Source organism: Psammomys obesus, unplaced genomic scaffold, assembly GCF_907164565.1.
Source record: "Psammomys obesus unplaced genomic scaffold, mPsaObe1.curated_primary_1811, whole genome shotgun sequence".
In the NCBI taxonomy this organism is placed as follows: Eukaryota; Metazoa; Chordata; class Mammalia; order Rodentia; family Muridae; genus Psammomys; species Psammomys obesus.
The window spans coordinates 18,413,133-18,428,729 of record NW_026596125.1 but is presented as its reverse complement, the minus strand read 5'-3'; the positions used below and the strand labels follow the sequence as shown (position 1 = coordinate 18,428,729).

At 50.0% G+C, this 15,597-nt stretch overlaps 1 protein-coding gene across 3 annotated transcripts in view; it reads left to right on the top strand.

The window, feature by feature from the left end:
* Window positions 1-15,597, top strand: part of Shtn1 (shootin 1) — a 73,141-nt gene that overhangs the window by 4,151 nt on the left and 53,393 nt on the right. For all 3 annotated transcript variants that reach the window (XM_055591727.1, XM_055591728.1, XM_055591726.1), the window contains exons 2-3: window positions 5,468-5,520; window positions 14,781-14,841. In XM_055591727.1, coding sequence (XP_055447702.1) covers window positions 5,468-5,520; window positions 14,781-14,841 — 114 coding nt within the window. The remainder of the gene's footprint in view (window positions 1-5,467; window positions 5,521-14,780; window positions 14,842-15,597) is intronic.

Sequence of the window (15,597 nt, the reverse complement as noted above, 5' to 3'; positions counted from 1 at the left end):
CCCCTCCATGACTGCAGTCCTCCCCTCCATGACTGCAGTCCTCCCCTTCCCCTTATGATTTCTCCGGGCTCCCGAGCCTGTTGGGACAAGAATGTGTGTTGGAGCATTGGCACCGGTGGTGGAGAGCTTTTTCTAGGCATCACTTCCTCCATGTCTCTGGGTCTCGGTGTGACTGAGACTCGGTGTCCTGAGGGCCCCGCTGGGCATTTGGTGGCGAGCTGTAGGAAAGCACACTCATCCTCCCTCCCCAGGGCAGGGCTAACTGTGCACGGGCTGCACTTAGCGTGAGAGCAGATAAGCACTGACTGCCCTGTGGCCTGTCTAGTGGGGGGCTGTGTTACGCAGTGAGGCACTCTGGGACTCAGCGCCCAGGTTCTGCCTTCAATCCTTCTGCAGATGGAGCTCCCTTTGCGTCCGGGCCTTCCTTTCTAAAATGGAGATGGTAATATTTGGTCCATTACTTTACAAAGTTTATCTGTGTGCCCTGCGTTCAGCCCCTCTGCGGGCATGGACTCTCCCCTTGGCGCTCTGACGGCACAGAGTAGTGCAGAGCCAGTTGATTGGGGATCTGCAGAGACGTGTGCGCATAGCTTGTGGTGTTGTGCGCAGGGAGGCGAGCAGGAACACGGGCTTCGATCTCTCATCTGGCTCTTTGGAAAACTCGTATAGGCTTCAAATCTTAAGCACCCCGATGTGAAAATGTGACGTGCTGTGCTCTAAAATCTGGAGCTGTGCAAACAGCTTTGGAGCCTTTCCCAGCCCGGGCCTCGGCGCCCAGGACGCGCAGCTTCTGCTGAGGAAGACGCTCTGGTTGCACGTTGAGACACAAAAGCTGGTTTTGCCTAGACTGCAGGGATGGCCTCCCAGAGTGGCAGCTGAGCCGTGTGCCCAAGGGAGCTAGGGCAGAGGCCACACGCAGAGCAAAAACCTTTTTCAGAGATGCAGGGAAGGGCTGAGTGACAGGGAGAAAGGTAGGGCTTAAGGAAGTGAGGAAAAATTCTTTGGAGATTTTTAAGTAAAAAGATGAAACTGGAAAGAGAGAGAGAGAGAGAGAGAGAGAGAGAGAGAGATGAAGAATGACCTGGGAGCTGAAGGACACTAGAGGCCGGACACAGGAGGCTGCTGGTGGGGGAGAGCTCAGTGTGCAGGTGAGCAGGGAGAATTGCTCAGAGGGCGGCCAGCAGAGAAGCAGAGAATGGCAGGGGCCTGTGGAGGCCGATGCTGTGTTGGTGAGGCTCCGTGTGTAATGCGGTACCCACTAGCTACCTGTGAGAGACGACGAACTCGAAAATTTACCCTGTAACTGATTAGGATTCAAGTGCTGCGTGGGACCGAGGCGGCCATGTCAGGCTTCGCAGCTACCGAAAGGCTGTGGAACACGCAGATCCGGGACGATGCTGGACCGGGAGGTCAAGCGGGCCACTCCCCAGGGGTTCACTGGGTCTGCAGGGCTGACACGGCACACAGGGGCAGCTCCGAGGGCTGGTGACGGTCTCGAGGGTGTGTGGACAGCTCATCGGTAGGAGTTGCGTTGGCGTGTTCCTGACAGTGTGGCTGCCGTCCCTGCTGGGCTGGCTGCGCAGTCTGGAAGGCACGGCCTCCTCCAGCTTCGGGGTGAGGAAACGGACACCACGTGATTCTCGGAACACGCGCCCTGTCTGACACTCCCTTCTTTCTCCAGGCCTCCCTTCCATCCATTTCACACTGTCAGCACTGTTCCTGGCCTGTTAAAGAACTCACTTCTTTCGAATCACAGCAGCACAGGTGCCCCGACTCCACCCCAGCCATTTTATGCTCACTGGATTTCTGTTCTGTCTGACACAGTGGCATCCGAGAAACTGGAAAACTGAGGTGTGCGTGTGTGCCTTCCCATAGGAAGGGACTCGCCACCTTTGTTTGAGGCATTGCTTCAAAGGATCACTCTGCCACATTAGTTGTACACACTCATTTTAAGTGTTTCCAGCTGCTAGCCAGTTCTGAAGCAATGAAAGAAAGCTTTCTTTTATTCCCTAACATCCATTGCAAAAGGAGCTGATGCTGGGGAGAGATGGCTTGGAGGCTAAGAGCTCTTGCTGCTATCACAGAGAACCTGAGAGTAGTTTCCATCTCCCAAAACAGAGGGCTCTCAACCACCCTAACTCTGGCTCTAGCTGACCCAGTGCCCCCATCTGGCATATGCAGGAAACTGCACTCATTTGCACAGACACACAGGCACATCCCTTTAAACAGTGAAGTACCTAAGCAATAGGAGCCACCTCGTTGACGATGATGGGGGCAACTCTTATCAGGGTGAGACGTTCATACGCGTGTGAATATGTGCGTGCACGGATGCTGCTCTGGGAATGAGCTCTGCCTTTTAACTTCCAAGAAATAACCATTTTCTTCCCATCTGTGCCTCATCCCCATTTTCCCCAACTGTAACCAGGTCACTAAGCTTTTTCTGTATTTACGCTTACTTAGGTACCTGCTTTTTGTCTTTTGTTAGTGTCATGTAGTTATTAAAAAAAAAAAAAAAGCAAAGCATGTTTTCTGTGGTTTCTATTAAAATGTGGTAGGTGAAAGTTCTTAATTAACACTTTTAATAAAGAGCCAGCAATCAGGAGTTTACTGTTTTGTCTGAGTCATTGGAGGTATAATGGAAGCATGGTGCGACTATCTAGAAAGGCTTCCTAAGACACTATTTCATGTTGTAAGAAGAAAAAAAAATCATTTCTTAATATCAATTCAAGATGGTAGCTTTATTGCATTACTGTTTACTTAGTGTCTGTAAAGCAGGTCACTAATACTGCAGTGTTAAAGCAGTGCGCACACACACGGTGCATGTGTGAAGTCAGGGCCCCTGAGGAGTGGTCCTCTCCTTCACGTGGCACTGTGCTAGGGCACAGCGCATCAGGCCTGGTGGCAAGTGCTTTTAGCCGATGGGCCATCTCCCTGGCCCCAGTGTCGATTTTTAAATTCCATCTGTAGATACTTTAAAACTTTTTAAGTAAAAACAGCTATGCGTGAGTCCGATGTGTGCGTGGACATGGGCACATATGGCAGTGAGTGGCACAGTGGGGCGGCCCTGGCTGTCCGTTCCCACCGTCCACCTTGTTTGAGACAGGGCTTCTTTTTGTCGCTTACCACTGCACAGACCGCACTTTCTGTTGTTCAGGCTGCCAGGCCTTCTCCTGCCTCCGCCTCCCAGCTCTGCAGAGGGACGCTGGGGTTACAGGTGTGTGCTGGTGCTGTGCACGTCTCTGTGTGTTCTCGGAGGCCACCTAACTCCTCACGCTTGTGCGGCAAGCAGAGCCATCCACCTCATCCTGTGGCTACACTAAATCAAAACCTCTCAATAAAACGTTTTTATCTGTGTTTAAAGCAGAATTAGAATAATGGTCCCTGGGGCTGGGGCTGAAGTCCACGACCCTATAGCGTCAGTGCACAGTTAGGAATCTCTCTCTTAGTGTTTGTTTCTCTTAAAGGGGGACACTGTCGAGATCCGAGGGCAATTTAGCTCAGAGTCAGTTGTTGGGATGTGAGTGCGTGCTGCTGAGGAGCCCAGGTTGAGAGGACCTCATTCTGTGCTTTGTCAAGTTTTCCCGCTGGAGAAGTTGCTCGCTGAAGGGCTCTATCTCACGTGTGCTCAGAGCTGTCCCGTGAGTGGCCTAATGCTTGGAGACGTGTGGGTGCGTGGCTTCCATGCTTTGTTCCGTAGTGCTCATTTGCACTTTTAGTGCTGCTATCCCAGCAGGTGTCTTAGACCCTGGCGTCCCTGCTAGAGGGGAAGAAGCTGTCCCTTGCCCTGTTATTTGTTCCTTTCTGGGGCATCTCTGCCCTTTGGGTAGACACACGTTTCTAGAGTTGATGGCCAGGTTGTCTGGGATGCTCTGTTTTAGGTGGGAGGGGAGGCTGAGGCAGGGTTGTGGTAGGCCAGGGTGGACCCTCCTGCCTCAGTCTTCCTAACACTGAATTACAGGCGTGTGTCACCATGCCTGGGATACCATGAAGTTGTTGGCCTCGGGTTTTATTTCTGTCTTCAGATTATTAATAGAAATAGGAAACCCTTTTAAAAGAAAGAAAAGTGAGCTGCATTTAAAAAACAAATCTCTATTAAAATGTTTAGTGTCCGTCCCATTTGCCTTTCTGAATGGGGATTGAGCATCTTCCCTAGGGTCCTCCTTCTTGCTTACCTTCTTTAGGTGTACAGATTTTCCTATGATTATCCGATATTATATGTCTCATATCCACTTATAAGTGAGTATATACCATGTGTGTCTTTTCACTTCTGGGATACCTCACTCAGGATGATATTTTCTAGTTCCTACCATTTGCCTGCAAATTTCAGGAGTCTACCACAGAGGGCCTCTGAAAGACTCCACCCAGCAGGGTATCAAAGCAGATGATGAGGCTCATAGCCAAACTTTGGGCAGAGTGCAGGGAATCTTATGAAAGAAGGGGGAGATAGCAAGACCTGGAGGGGACAGGAGCTACACAAGGAGAAAAAAAAATCTAGGCACAGGGGTCTTTTCTTGAGACTGATTCTCCAACCAAGGACTGTGCATGAAGATAACCTAGAACCCCTGCACAGATGTAGCCCATGGCAGCTCATATCCAAGTGGTTTCCCTAAGAAGGGGAATAGGGACAGTCTCTGACATGAACTCAGTGGCTGGCTCTTTAATCACCTTCCCCTGAGTGGGGAGCAGCCTTACCAGGCCACAGAAGAAGACAATGCAGCCAGTCCTGATGAGACCTGATAGGCTAGGGTCAGAGGAAGGGGAGGAGGACCTCCCCTATCAGTGGATTGGGGAAGGGGTATGGGAGGAGAAGAGGGAGGGTGGGATTGGGAGGAGATGAGGAAGAGGTCTTCAGTGGAGATACAAAGTGAACAAACTTTAAAAAATTACCAAAAAACCCCAAACTCCCCATTTTAAATATCTAAAAACGTGTTTACAGTGGTGCGCGTGCAGCTGTGCTAACCCAGCTCTCGTTGAGTCCTGCCCAGTGGCTGGGGAACTTGGCCTCAGAGGCTCTGCCTCAGGGTCATGCATTGTCACTGTTTCACACCTCGGTCTCAGCGCAAGGAGGCTGACAGACAGTACTCTTACTGAAACATGAATGTGGGGGTCCAGGCCTCTCCATGAGCACTTCCCCAACAACTGGGGATTCACATTTCCACTTTAGTGAAGTGAAGGTTGTGGGGTCCTGGCGTGGCTGTTCATGTCACGGGGAGTGGAGTCCGGGAGGGGCTGAGCCTGGGAGCTCCACAGGAAGAGCCGAGCATTGCAGAGGACTGCAGGGCTGACTCTTCCCGTGGGTCTTCCTCATGACCCGGTGTGGTGGCCTCACATCTGAACTTGAAAGCAAAAGCCCTTTCACTCCACCAAACTTAGGGAACAGTTACTGGGGCCAGCTGAGGATGCAGGCTTTCCTGCAGTGACATTTTGAGAGTTTTAATGTTGCCTTTTTTTTTTTTTTCTTTTTTAGCAATAGGAGAATATGAAGACCTCCGAGCGGAGAACCAGAAAACAAAGGAGAAGGTTTGTGCCATGTCCCTCCCTTTTCTTACAAGGGTGAAGGCTTGGGCAGCGTAATGCATTGCTCAGCCACCGATGCAGTTCAGTGTGAATGAGCCCCCACCTTTTCTCTTGCATGTGTGGTTCAAACTAACACCAGCTCCAGGCTCCAGACGGTAACGAATGGGAGCTGCAGTGGGAGCAGGCCCAGGAGATTGAGCAGGCGGCTAGATGTGGAGCAAGGTGCCAGGCCAAGCCGTGCAGGCCCGCAAGAATAGGACTTGTCTCTTGGTTCTCAGATTTGGGGCGCTGGTGATGAACTCGGAGTGAGACATTTGCTTCTAGGACACAGACTTGCTGGATCCTGGAGGGAACTAGGGATTGTTAGCTAAGCCATCTCCGTACACCACTTCAAGTTTTGCGTCTACTATATGTGTGAATAATAAACCGAAGTTGAAAAAGTGCCAGTGTGAGCTTAAGGAAGTATGATCAATATTTTCATGGGGTCTGGAAGTTTTGTTTTGAACTATTAAATAAATTAATTCTATTTTCTTTTGTATACTGTCCTTTTTGTCTCTAAAAATGTTTACTTAAGATTTGTGAGTGTTTGCTGTGTATAGAGTGCCATGACTATAATCCAGGCATTTGGGAAGCTACGGCAGGGGGATTGCCATGAGTTGGAGGCTAGTCTTGGCTACAGACTGAACTCTTGTATCAGAAAGCAAACAGATTTGTGAATATTTGTGCGCCAGCGCACACAGTACACATTTTCTTCCTTCTGTCAATTTAGGGGACATAGAAACTAAGAGGACTAAATGGAAAACTAAAGAGAGAACACAAGAGCAAGGACTATGGATTTGTTTTTAAATATAAATGAGAGTTATATATAAATCTATTTTTTTAACTTAAAATCACTAAATAAACTGATTTTATCAAATAAGATAGGCAAAATATTTTAAAACTGAATCCCTGGTAGATAATGGATGAAGCAGTCCACACTAATTTTTAAATAAGATTATGATTGTTCTCCTTGTGATGCCTCAACTTTCAAATTTCAGAGCAAGGGTTATAACTTCAGCTTGTCAGCTGAATAGTTATAACATCTGTAGCTTAATTTATTGGGCTCCTAGGAATCATATTAGACCTTTTCAACCTTTAATTTGCCAGCTGCCGAGGTCTAGTTTGGCTGGTGGTGGTACTGGGAAGTGCTTTAGTTCTGATGCGGTGATACTTGTTTTCTAGATCATTATTTCAAACCTAGTTGTTAAGGCTCCCTTCCCTTTCACACTGTCTTGGTTACATGTATGGGTGTACTTGTATGTAGGTCTGTGCACATGAGAACGGGTGCCTGAGGGGCCAGCAGAGTCCCTGGTGGCTGTCATGGGTGCCTGAGGGGCCAGCAGAGTCCCTGGTGAGTGCTGGGACCTGAACCCTGGTCCTCTGCAAGAGCAGCGAGTGCCTTCAAGCCTTGGCTGTCTCTCTGGCCCCTGCATTGTGCCTTTGTAAATTCATCTTGGTTGTCTCTGAAATCTTGCTGTTTGTTTGTTTCCACATGGAAAGGAAGCCGATACATCTCTCTAAGGCGAGGGACCACAGAGAATAGTTTGAAAAGAAGATTTTCAGTTCTGTCACCTCCCAGGAGTGCTAGGTAATCAGGGGGCTGCACTGGGCCTCTGGCTTCTCCTAACTTTACAGTGAACTTCCTGGGAGTGCTCAGGGTAGGGGTTCACTGGTCTTTGTTTGGACACCTGAGCAGCATCCAGCTCTGGGAGGAGTCTGCTTTGGGTCTGCTTCTGGGCTAACACGGAGTAGGAGAGCCAAGCCGTGTGGAGGGGCAATATGGCAGGTTAAGAACCCTCACTGCAAAAGACCAAAGGCCTCAGATTTGATCCCTGGAACCTGTGGTAGAAGGCAAGGACTGACTCTCAAAGAGGATCTTCTGAACTCCACTGTGCCACACACACGCTCACGTATATGGGTCCACACACGTACCTGTCACATACACAGGCATCACACAACACTGTGATAATAAATGAAAACTACGTTTAAATAAATAGGAGGAGAGCAAGCTGGCGTGTCTTCATGGGGCAGAGAAAGGAAGGGATTGCCTGTTTGTTTGCTCTTTTCTCTTTCTTAACCTCTGACTGTCTGCAGGCCCTGAAATGCCCCCAAAACAGCGGCTCTGTGAACGCCTGCTCGAGCTCCCTGTTGGCGTGGCCATCACTGTTTAGCCCAGAGCCGCCTTCTGCAGGGAGTTTGCAGTGTCCTGTCTGTTGGGCACACTGGATCACAGGTTGGTTAAAAGAAGGACTGAAGTGACCTCGGCCCAGTAAAATGTTTCCTTGCCTCTTTGAGCAGAGGACAGCTGGATGCGCTCGAAGCATCTGTCGGCATTACTGACCTGTTTCTGTCCTAATTCTTTAAAAATAACTGTTAACAGAAATGAGAAGAAAAGAAAGGAGAGCAATACGGAGCACTGTGTGTTGGGTAAAACAAAGAAGAGCGAGTGTTTTAGTCCATCCTGCTCTGTTTACCTGCTATTAAAAGACCGGATTGCTTATTACCGCAGATTTCCCCAAGGGTGGGGTGTTACAGAGGAGGGAAGCGTGTGATAAAAGCCTTTTTGTACGACATGGGATGAATAAAGCAGCTTTATTTCCGGAGGCATAAATGGAGGACACTGTTTTCTCCGGGAAAGCACTTTCCTGTGCCTGGCCGCATGATCTTTATCTGGTCTACACCGGCAAGCACGGGCGGCCATCTTTCCTCTGTGGGATCCCAGCCCAGAGGTAAAGAAAATCCGTTGTGGGCATTCATCGGAAGGGTTCCCTTTTGTCATTGTTGACTCAGTGTGGGGAGATGTCACAAACCAGAGGAAGGGAGAGAAATGGCGACCGTGCCTGGTTTCCTTGTTGCCAGGCCGGGAACCTTGTTCACGGGAAGCAGGAGCAGAGCTGGCTCCTCCACACTGGACTTCGGTGCCGGCCTCGGCCAGCCCCTCGCTGGCACAGGTTCTGCGCAGGGCGGCTGTTCACTTAGTGCACTCCGTGGACATCTGTGCCCTCCGACCTCTGTGACAGAATGGCTCAGGGCTGTTTTAGCCTCATTCTATGCCAGGGAAAATAAGGACTTGAGACACATTAAGGGCTGGCCCACAACCATAAACCTCAGTGGTACAGTGGTCCCCTGAGACCCTGCAGGTGATTAGTGACAGGTTGGATTCACACCTGGCTCTCGAGGCCTCTGTGCTCGCTTACAGGCCAACTTAAAAAAGGATATCAGTTCCTTCCATGATGGCCCTAGTTTTGTCTTCCTAAGTTTGCGTGGATGTGCAAGCAGGCCTTTGTACATGCGTGTGTTCGGGGAACAAGGTCAAGATATACCTCAGGTATCTCTTGCTCCTCAGGGCTGTCCACATGTTGTTTGAGACGTGATCTCTCCCTGGCCTAGGCTTTACCAAGAATGCTGGGCCGGCTGATCGGCAGGCCCTGGGGACCCAGCCGGCTCTGCCTCCTCAGGTCTGTGGCCACAAAGATGTGCTGCCATGCCCGGGCTGCTCCTGTGGGATGAAGGTCAGCTCCTCACGTGTGAGCAGCAAGCACCTGATGGGCTGAGCATCCCAGCATCAATGTGTGAACTTTCCACAGCCATGGTCAGACCAAATCCTGGGTCAGGACTAGACTGAAAAACTGAAATTGAATTATCAAACTAATCTCTTATTTAAAAAAAAATTATGCATGTATGTATACATCTATAAATTTAGGGGTGGACCAGTGGGTTTTATCTACCTGGTGTGTGTGTGTGAGCACGTGAGTGTGTGTGCACAGCACAGCACATGTGTAGAGTCAGGTGATAAGCTGCTGGAGTCGGTCAGGGCTCTTTTTCTACCATCTGGGTCCAAGGATCTAACTTGGCCCTCAGACTGGAAGGCGATGTGCCCCACACTGCTGAGCCCTCTCTCCAGACGATGGACTCGTGTTTAGCTGAGCTGCCCCTCTCCAGTCCTTCCTGCGCCCCTACGTGGGCTGCGACTGTGGAAGTCTTTGAAGACGGAATCAGAATTTGTTTGAATTTGTAAGGAAAGTGGTTGAAGGGAAAAACCTTTGCTGACTGCCTTCTGGCCACCAAAGCATAGAGGAAATTTAGGATAGTTTACCTCTCAGGAAATCCACTAATGAGGGATGAGCTGACAAACGTCTGGGCCAGTGCCGTTGTTGTGTGGGTCTCTATAGTTCAGGCAGGACAAGGAAAGACAAAGTGACAGGACCCTGGCCCTTTCCTCTGTGCAAACTCATAGTCTCTTTTACTGACAGGCTCACGTGTCGCTTGTCTCAAATCTTCTCCAGTTCTCTTACAACTCTTTTTTTTGGTAATAAAACCATCTGTATACTCCTTCTGTGTCTGTCACATCAACCAAGATAATTTATTATAATTTCAATGTCGAACAGGAAGAAGCACATGCTTCAGGATCTAGAGAAGCCTACAAACCTTGAGATTCCTCTGTGTGTCTTCTGGTCTTTTCAGCATGAGATGAGCAAGGACCAGGAAAGGGCTTCTTGTTGGCATCGTTTTCCAAACGCCACTGTGAGCAGCATGTGCAAAGGGCAGAGAACTGGCACAGTGATGTTAACACCCTGTTCTAAATCTGTATTTGGGGGCGTGCAAAAAGGGTATGGCTGTGTGTTTTAGAACCAGCCGAACAAAGCATGCTTCCTTGCCGTGTTTCCATGACCAGGTCAAATGTTAGCCACCCTCCCACAGTTGAAAGGCCTTCTCTAATGACTTGCTCGAAATCTTTGTCATAAATGATCAGGGTTGGGTTTTTTTCTTCTTTCCTATGTTGGGAAAGCCTCATTGAGCTTTGAATGGAATGGCATTCACATTTCTCAGGGGGTTGGCGGAGTGTATGTGTACGTGTAGAAGAAGGAAATCTGTATAATAGAAGAACACCTACCATTAAATAGTATTTATGTTTAATATACGTCCAGAGATTGAGTTTTGAAATGCATAAACGTGTAAGTGGCTGATTAGAAGTCGTTTGGGTGAGTCGCTGTCACAGTGTGTCAGGGCTCTGTCAGCCTGCCAGGAACAATGAACGGAAAGAGGAGACAGACACTCCCAAGACCTGTTTCAAGAAGCGAGACACATGATAGTGTTTGCATCCTGGCTCGGTTGTCTATTGTTAGAATTTCATCCTCTCCTGTAATATTCAGAGGTGAAGGTCCCAAGTATATTATTTTTAAAAATCAATAAGTAAGCCACTCTGAAGAGCAGGACGTGTGCCCATTATGCAACTGTTCATGCATAATACATCCGCGTGCACGAGGCTTCTTTGAGATGGAGTGGCAAGTGGTTGTGCCAGAGAAAAAGTAATTACTTAGCAGTTTGAAAGTGAAAATGAGTCTCTCATTAACAGCAATCTATCCAGAAACAAAGGACGAGGATCTCGGCTCTGATGACATGTTTCCCTGTCACACACAATACCTAGAGTCTGGAGGCCGCTGCTCGGCAGTCTGGGTGGGGGTGGCTCCTCCTTATCGCCTGCGAAGACTGGAGGGAAAGAACTTTGAATTGGGAGAAAGAAAAACTCCAGAAGAGAAAGGGAGCAGAAGGAAGGCTGCGCAGCGGGACTGTACCGAAGGAGGCCTGCACTTGTCCGGAGAGCACAGTTGGCAGAGCTGCAGGGCCTGGATGGAGTGACAGACTAGATGTCCTCACACCGCAGCACCAAAGGCTCCAAAGCAGGCTCCGAGTCCAGCTCTGGGCTGTGAGTGCTTTTGTTTCAGAACCGTGTAGCTGGGCTAGAGAAGGAATGGACTTCAAGAAGAAGGGTGTGGGGTGAACCTCCCTCAGCATCACAATTGCCTGATCGTCCCTACAGTCCTGTGGCCCTCAGCCCTCCACCCCCTCACCCTCCTTGGCCTCGCCCCTGCTCTTCTCCTTGTTGACTTTTGTCACTGAGATCTGAATCAAAATTGTGAGGCTGCAGGATCCAGGACGGTCCCCACCAGGCCCCATCAGTCCTGAACACAGCGCCTGGCCTAGAGCAGTGCTTTTCAATATGTGGGTCATGTCCCTTTGGGGGAGTTGAACAACCCTTTCACAGGAGTGGCCTAAGACCATCTGAAAACACGGATATTTACATTGTGATTCATAACAGTAGCAAAATTACGATTATGGAGCAGCAACGAGAGGAGCTGAACTAAAGGGTCCCCGAGTCAGGAGCCTCAGACTGCTGCTTTAGAGCTAGATCAAGCACAGGGGAAGGCAATGGAGACGCCCAACGGTTTCAAGAGATAATCAGAATCCCACTTCAGTCAACTGTAAGGTGTTTGCCTACTCCTCTGTTTTCTCTCTCTCCTTTTAAAAGTTATTTATTTATTATATTTTATGTGGTTGGGTTTTTGCCTGCATGCTATCTGTGTGAGGGTGCCAGATCTCAGGGTTACAGACAGTTGTGAGCTGCCGTGTGGGGGCTGGGAATTGAACCCGGGGCTTCCAGAGGAGCAGGCAGCGATCCTGACCTATGAGCCACCTCTCCGGCCCCCACCGGTGTCTCCTATCCGTCAGTGTGCGGAGGTGGTGCATCAGGGTATCTTTCAGGCTTGCAGCTGTTCTTTCTAGTAGTTCTCTTTTGCATGTATGCGCCTGCATATGAAACACCGCCAGAGGTCAGGCACCATTGGAATGTTCGGGTTTTGTAGCATCACTCACACACAGATTACCTACCAGTCTCTTCCTCATCCATCTAGTGCTTCCAGTGAACACAGACAGAGGCATGTTTCTGTTGATAGCACTGGCTGATGGGTAACTTGTGTCCCAGGGAGGAGTACACTCGTGCTAGAAGGGCGTGTCTCTGCCAGCCCAGCAGTCTTTCTGGGCTCTGGTTTGGTTTCTCAAGCCAGGCGAGCTTTCACAGGCCTAGAGCATTAATGACGAGTTAGGAAAATAACCTGGGCTTCTCATTCAAAGGCTTTCAAAACCACCACTTTCAAACTGCCACTTCTAAACAGCCGAGCGAGTCTGCAGGCTCAGAGCAGCCAGCACTCAGCCTACTGGGTTCGACTCCAGCCTGGAGCTGTAGAGAATTGTTGGTCTTCCTGATTAAATGATGCAGTCCAGAGAACATCTGTTGCTTTCACAAAGTTTCCACCAGCAATTCTCAACACAAAAGAGACGGTCTTTACAGATGGTGCAGCTGCCTGGGCAGGGGAGAGGAGGGAGCAGGAAGGGTGCGTGCTTCTCTGCGGCGCCCGGGGCAGCCGTGCTGCAGGGCCTGGGCTGCCCGTGTTGGTAGACCCGGAGAAGGGTGACCTTCATCCGAGGTTGTAGATAGGTGTTTGCGCTCCTGCGCGTGAGCGGGTGCGTCCCCCTCGTGTGAGCAGTCCTGGCGTGGAATCGCTGAGCGCGTCTGCGGCGCGTGCGCCCCCTCCCAGCCTCTCAGCCTCTCAGCAGAGCAGATGGCAAGTTCAGCGGCTGCCAGTTCTGCCCTAACGTGGGTGCAAAAAATAGAAAGCAACGCAACACGGAGACCCCTGTGAGCACAGCTGGGCTTGGGAGCAGCTGGTGGCCGTGTCGGCAACTCAGTGCGAGCGGACTCTGCAGAACCGCTCCCTGCGCCCTGGCCTGAGACCTTGGTCTTCACAGCAGAGCCCAGCACCCAGCCTTCCTTCCGCACCGGGAAGGGCGCTGCTCCCGACCAAGAAGTGGAGTCATGGCAGCGGTTGCTGTGCGGGTGCATGTTCCAGGATGACTAGGTAGAGTGCTGAGCCCTGCCCTGTTCACACGCTCATACGCAAAGTTTCCGTGAAAACCGGGTACCTAAGTGGGAACTAGATACACCGTTAATTCCTTTCAATGGAGTCGTGAGAGCCATAGTGAGACGCCCAAGTGACTGAGGCCATGGCCTCTTCCCTTAGCAACGTCTTGTGAAGATTTGTCCACAGAGGACACCTTACACCCCAGAAATGCTGGGTGGAATTATCCAGAAAGCAGAGCCCCAGCGCTCGGCTCGAGGCCATCTCGGTCTTCTGGTCTCAGGAATGTGGATTCTGTTTGCGCCTTCATCTCTGTTGTGCATCTGTAGGGTGGACAGCCCAGCAGAAGGCTGGGGGAGGCCCAAAGCAAACCGAGGCCGGTTACAGAGCGTAAGAGGAACGTTCAGAAGCTGCTGGCCGGCCTGTCGCAGTCACAGGCTGTCCTGCTCAGCCAGGTGTGAGATGCTGCCTGGGGACGCCAGAGCTCTGAGGAGAAAAGTGTAGTTCACGGGCTAAACCGAGGCCAGGGGCTCTGCGAGACGGTCGCCTGTGTTTTCACAGAGGATGGATCCGCACAGGAACCCGCAAGCCTCTGAGGAGAATGCCTGGTCCCCTGACTCATGACAGGGAGGGGCTAAGCTAGAGTTCCATGGTCGGCTTTATCACTCACTGAGACCCTGTGGATGTGCCCCGTGAACAGAGGCGTGTGTGCGTGTGTGTCATGCATGCGTGTGCAGGTACCCACAAACTCATGGAAGCCAGCGGAGAATGCTCTGTCACTTTCCACCAGCTCTCTCACGATCTCTCTCTCCCCACCCTCCCAAAGCTGGAATGAAAGCACACGTGGCCGTGCCCAGCTTTCATGTGGATGCTGAGAATCTGAACTCGGACCCTCATGCATGCCAGTGGGCACGCTGATGTAACACTCAGCCAGCGTGCATCCCTGAGATGGGCTTTGGGAGCTCCGTGGTTCTGTAGTGTCGCAGCCGTACATATTTTCTTAAAGAAGGGACATATTAACTCAAGGATAGTCAGTGTCACCAAGGAGAGAGGGAGCAGGAATGGCTGCTTACGAAGGCCTAGCCCCGCAGCTGGGAACAGTGACACACCCACGCTGGGTGAGCAGTGCGGGCACCTGGCACTGTGGGTCTGTGGCAAGAATTTATTAGTTCAGTTTAACTTAGTCATGTGTCTTCGTGTGTCTGTGTGAGGGCATGCGCACGCCGGTGCAGTACCCGTGGAGGCCAGAAGAGGGGCCAGGTTCCCCGGGGCTGGAGTCAGGCCCTGGGAGTTGCGTGGCATGGCTGCTGGGCACTGAACTTCTGTAAGCACGGAAGGTACACTTTCAGCTGCTGAGCTCTCTCTCCAGTCCCTGAGGGAGAGCATGTCTGGGAAAAAACAAAACAAAACAAACGGAAAGAAAGAAAAAATTGCTGCTGCTGTTTGTAAGTTGATTCTTTCCTCTCACCTTGTGAAGGTTAAACCTTACTGCATGAATCTAACATTTCTTTTTCTTTTTCATTTCAGTGTGACAGAATTAGGCAAGAACGAGATGAAGCTGTTAGAAAACTGGAAGAGTTTCAGAAAAGTGCGTAAGCATTTCAGTGCAGTAATAATCACTTGGTTTGGGGGTCGTGTGAACGGAGCTGTTGATTGCAGGGGAACTGATTGGATTATCAAGAGACCAAAAAAGTCCCTTTTGAAAAAAAATTGCCCTGGCATCACTGTGGTTTTGACAGAAATGAAATAAGCATTAAATTCTATAAATGTCTTATAAAACTTTAAGCTTATAATAAGAAAAGTTTGCTATGGAAAAAAAAATCAAAGAAAAACAAAATCAATTTGTTACCCAGACTCCTCAAGAAAAGCCAAAATTAGTATTTTATATCCTATCCTGTATGGTCCTCCATTTATGAAATATGTGTTTCGATAACAAGTGTATCAGATTCCACTTTATAGCCTCTCTGTCAGTAAACACTGCATGCGTGTTTGCATCTGAAATAGGAATCGGTTCCAGTTGCTGCCCCCTTTATCCGATGGTACATGATCCACGTGCACACATAATGGGTGATGCTACGCAGCCTGAAAGACTGCAGTTCTGACCTAGCCTCCCACCCCATGTAGGTGTCTGTCCTTTCTTGGCCTCACGTTTTTGCTTATGCTGTATGGATCATGAAACCTGTGTATAATGAAACTCTCTGAAACATTTTTGGCGTTTAAGGTATCATTTGTCATGTAGTTATATTGAGATGCATATCCAGCATTCATTTCCGTCGCGCTGTGGTGTGCATGAGTGTGCTGTGGCTTGTTACTGGAGGCTGCACGTTTTTGTCTAGCGCTGTGG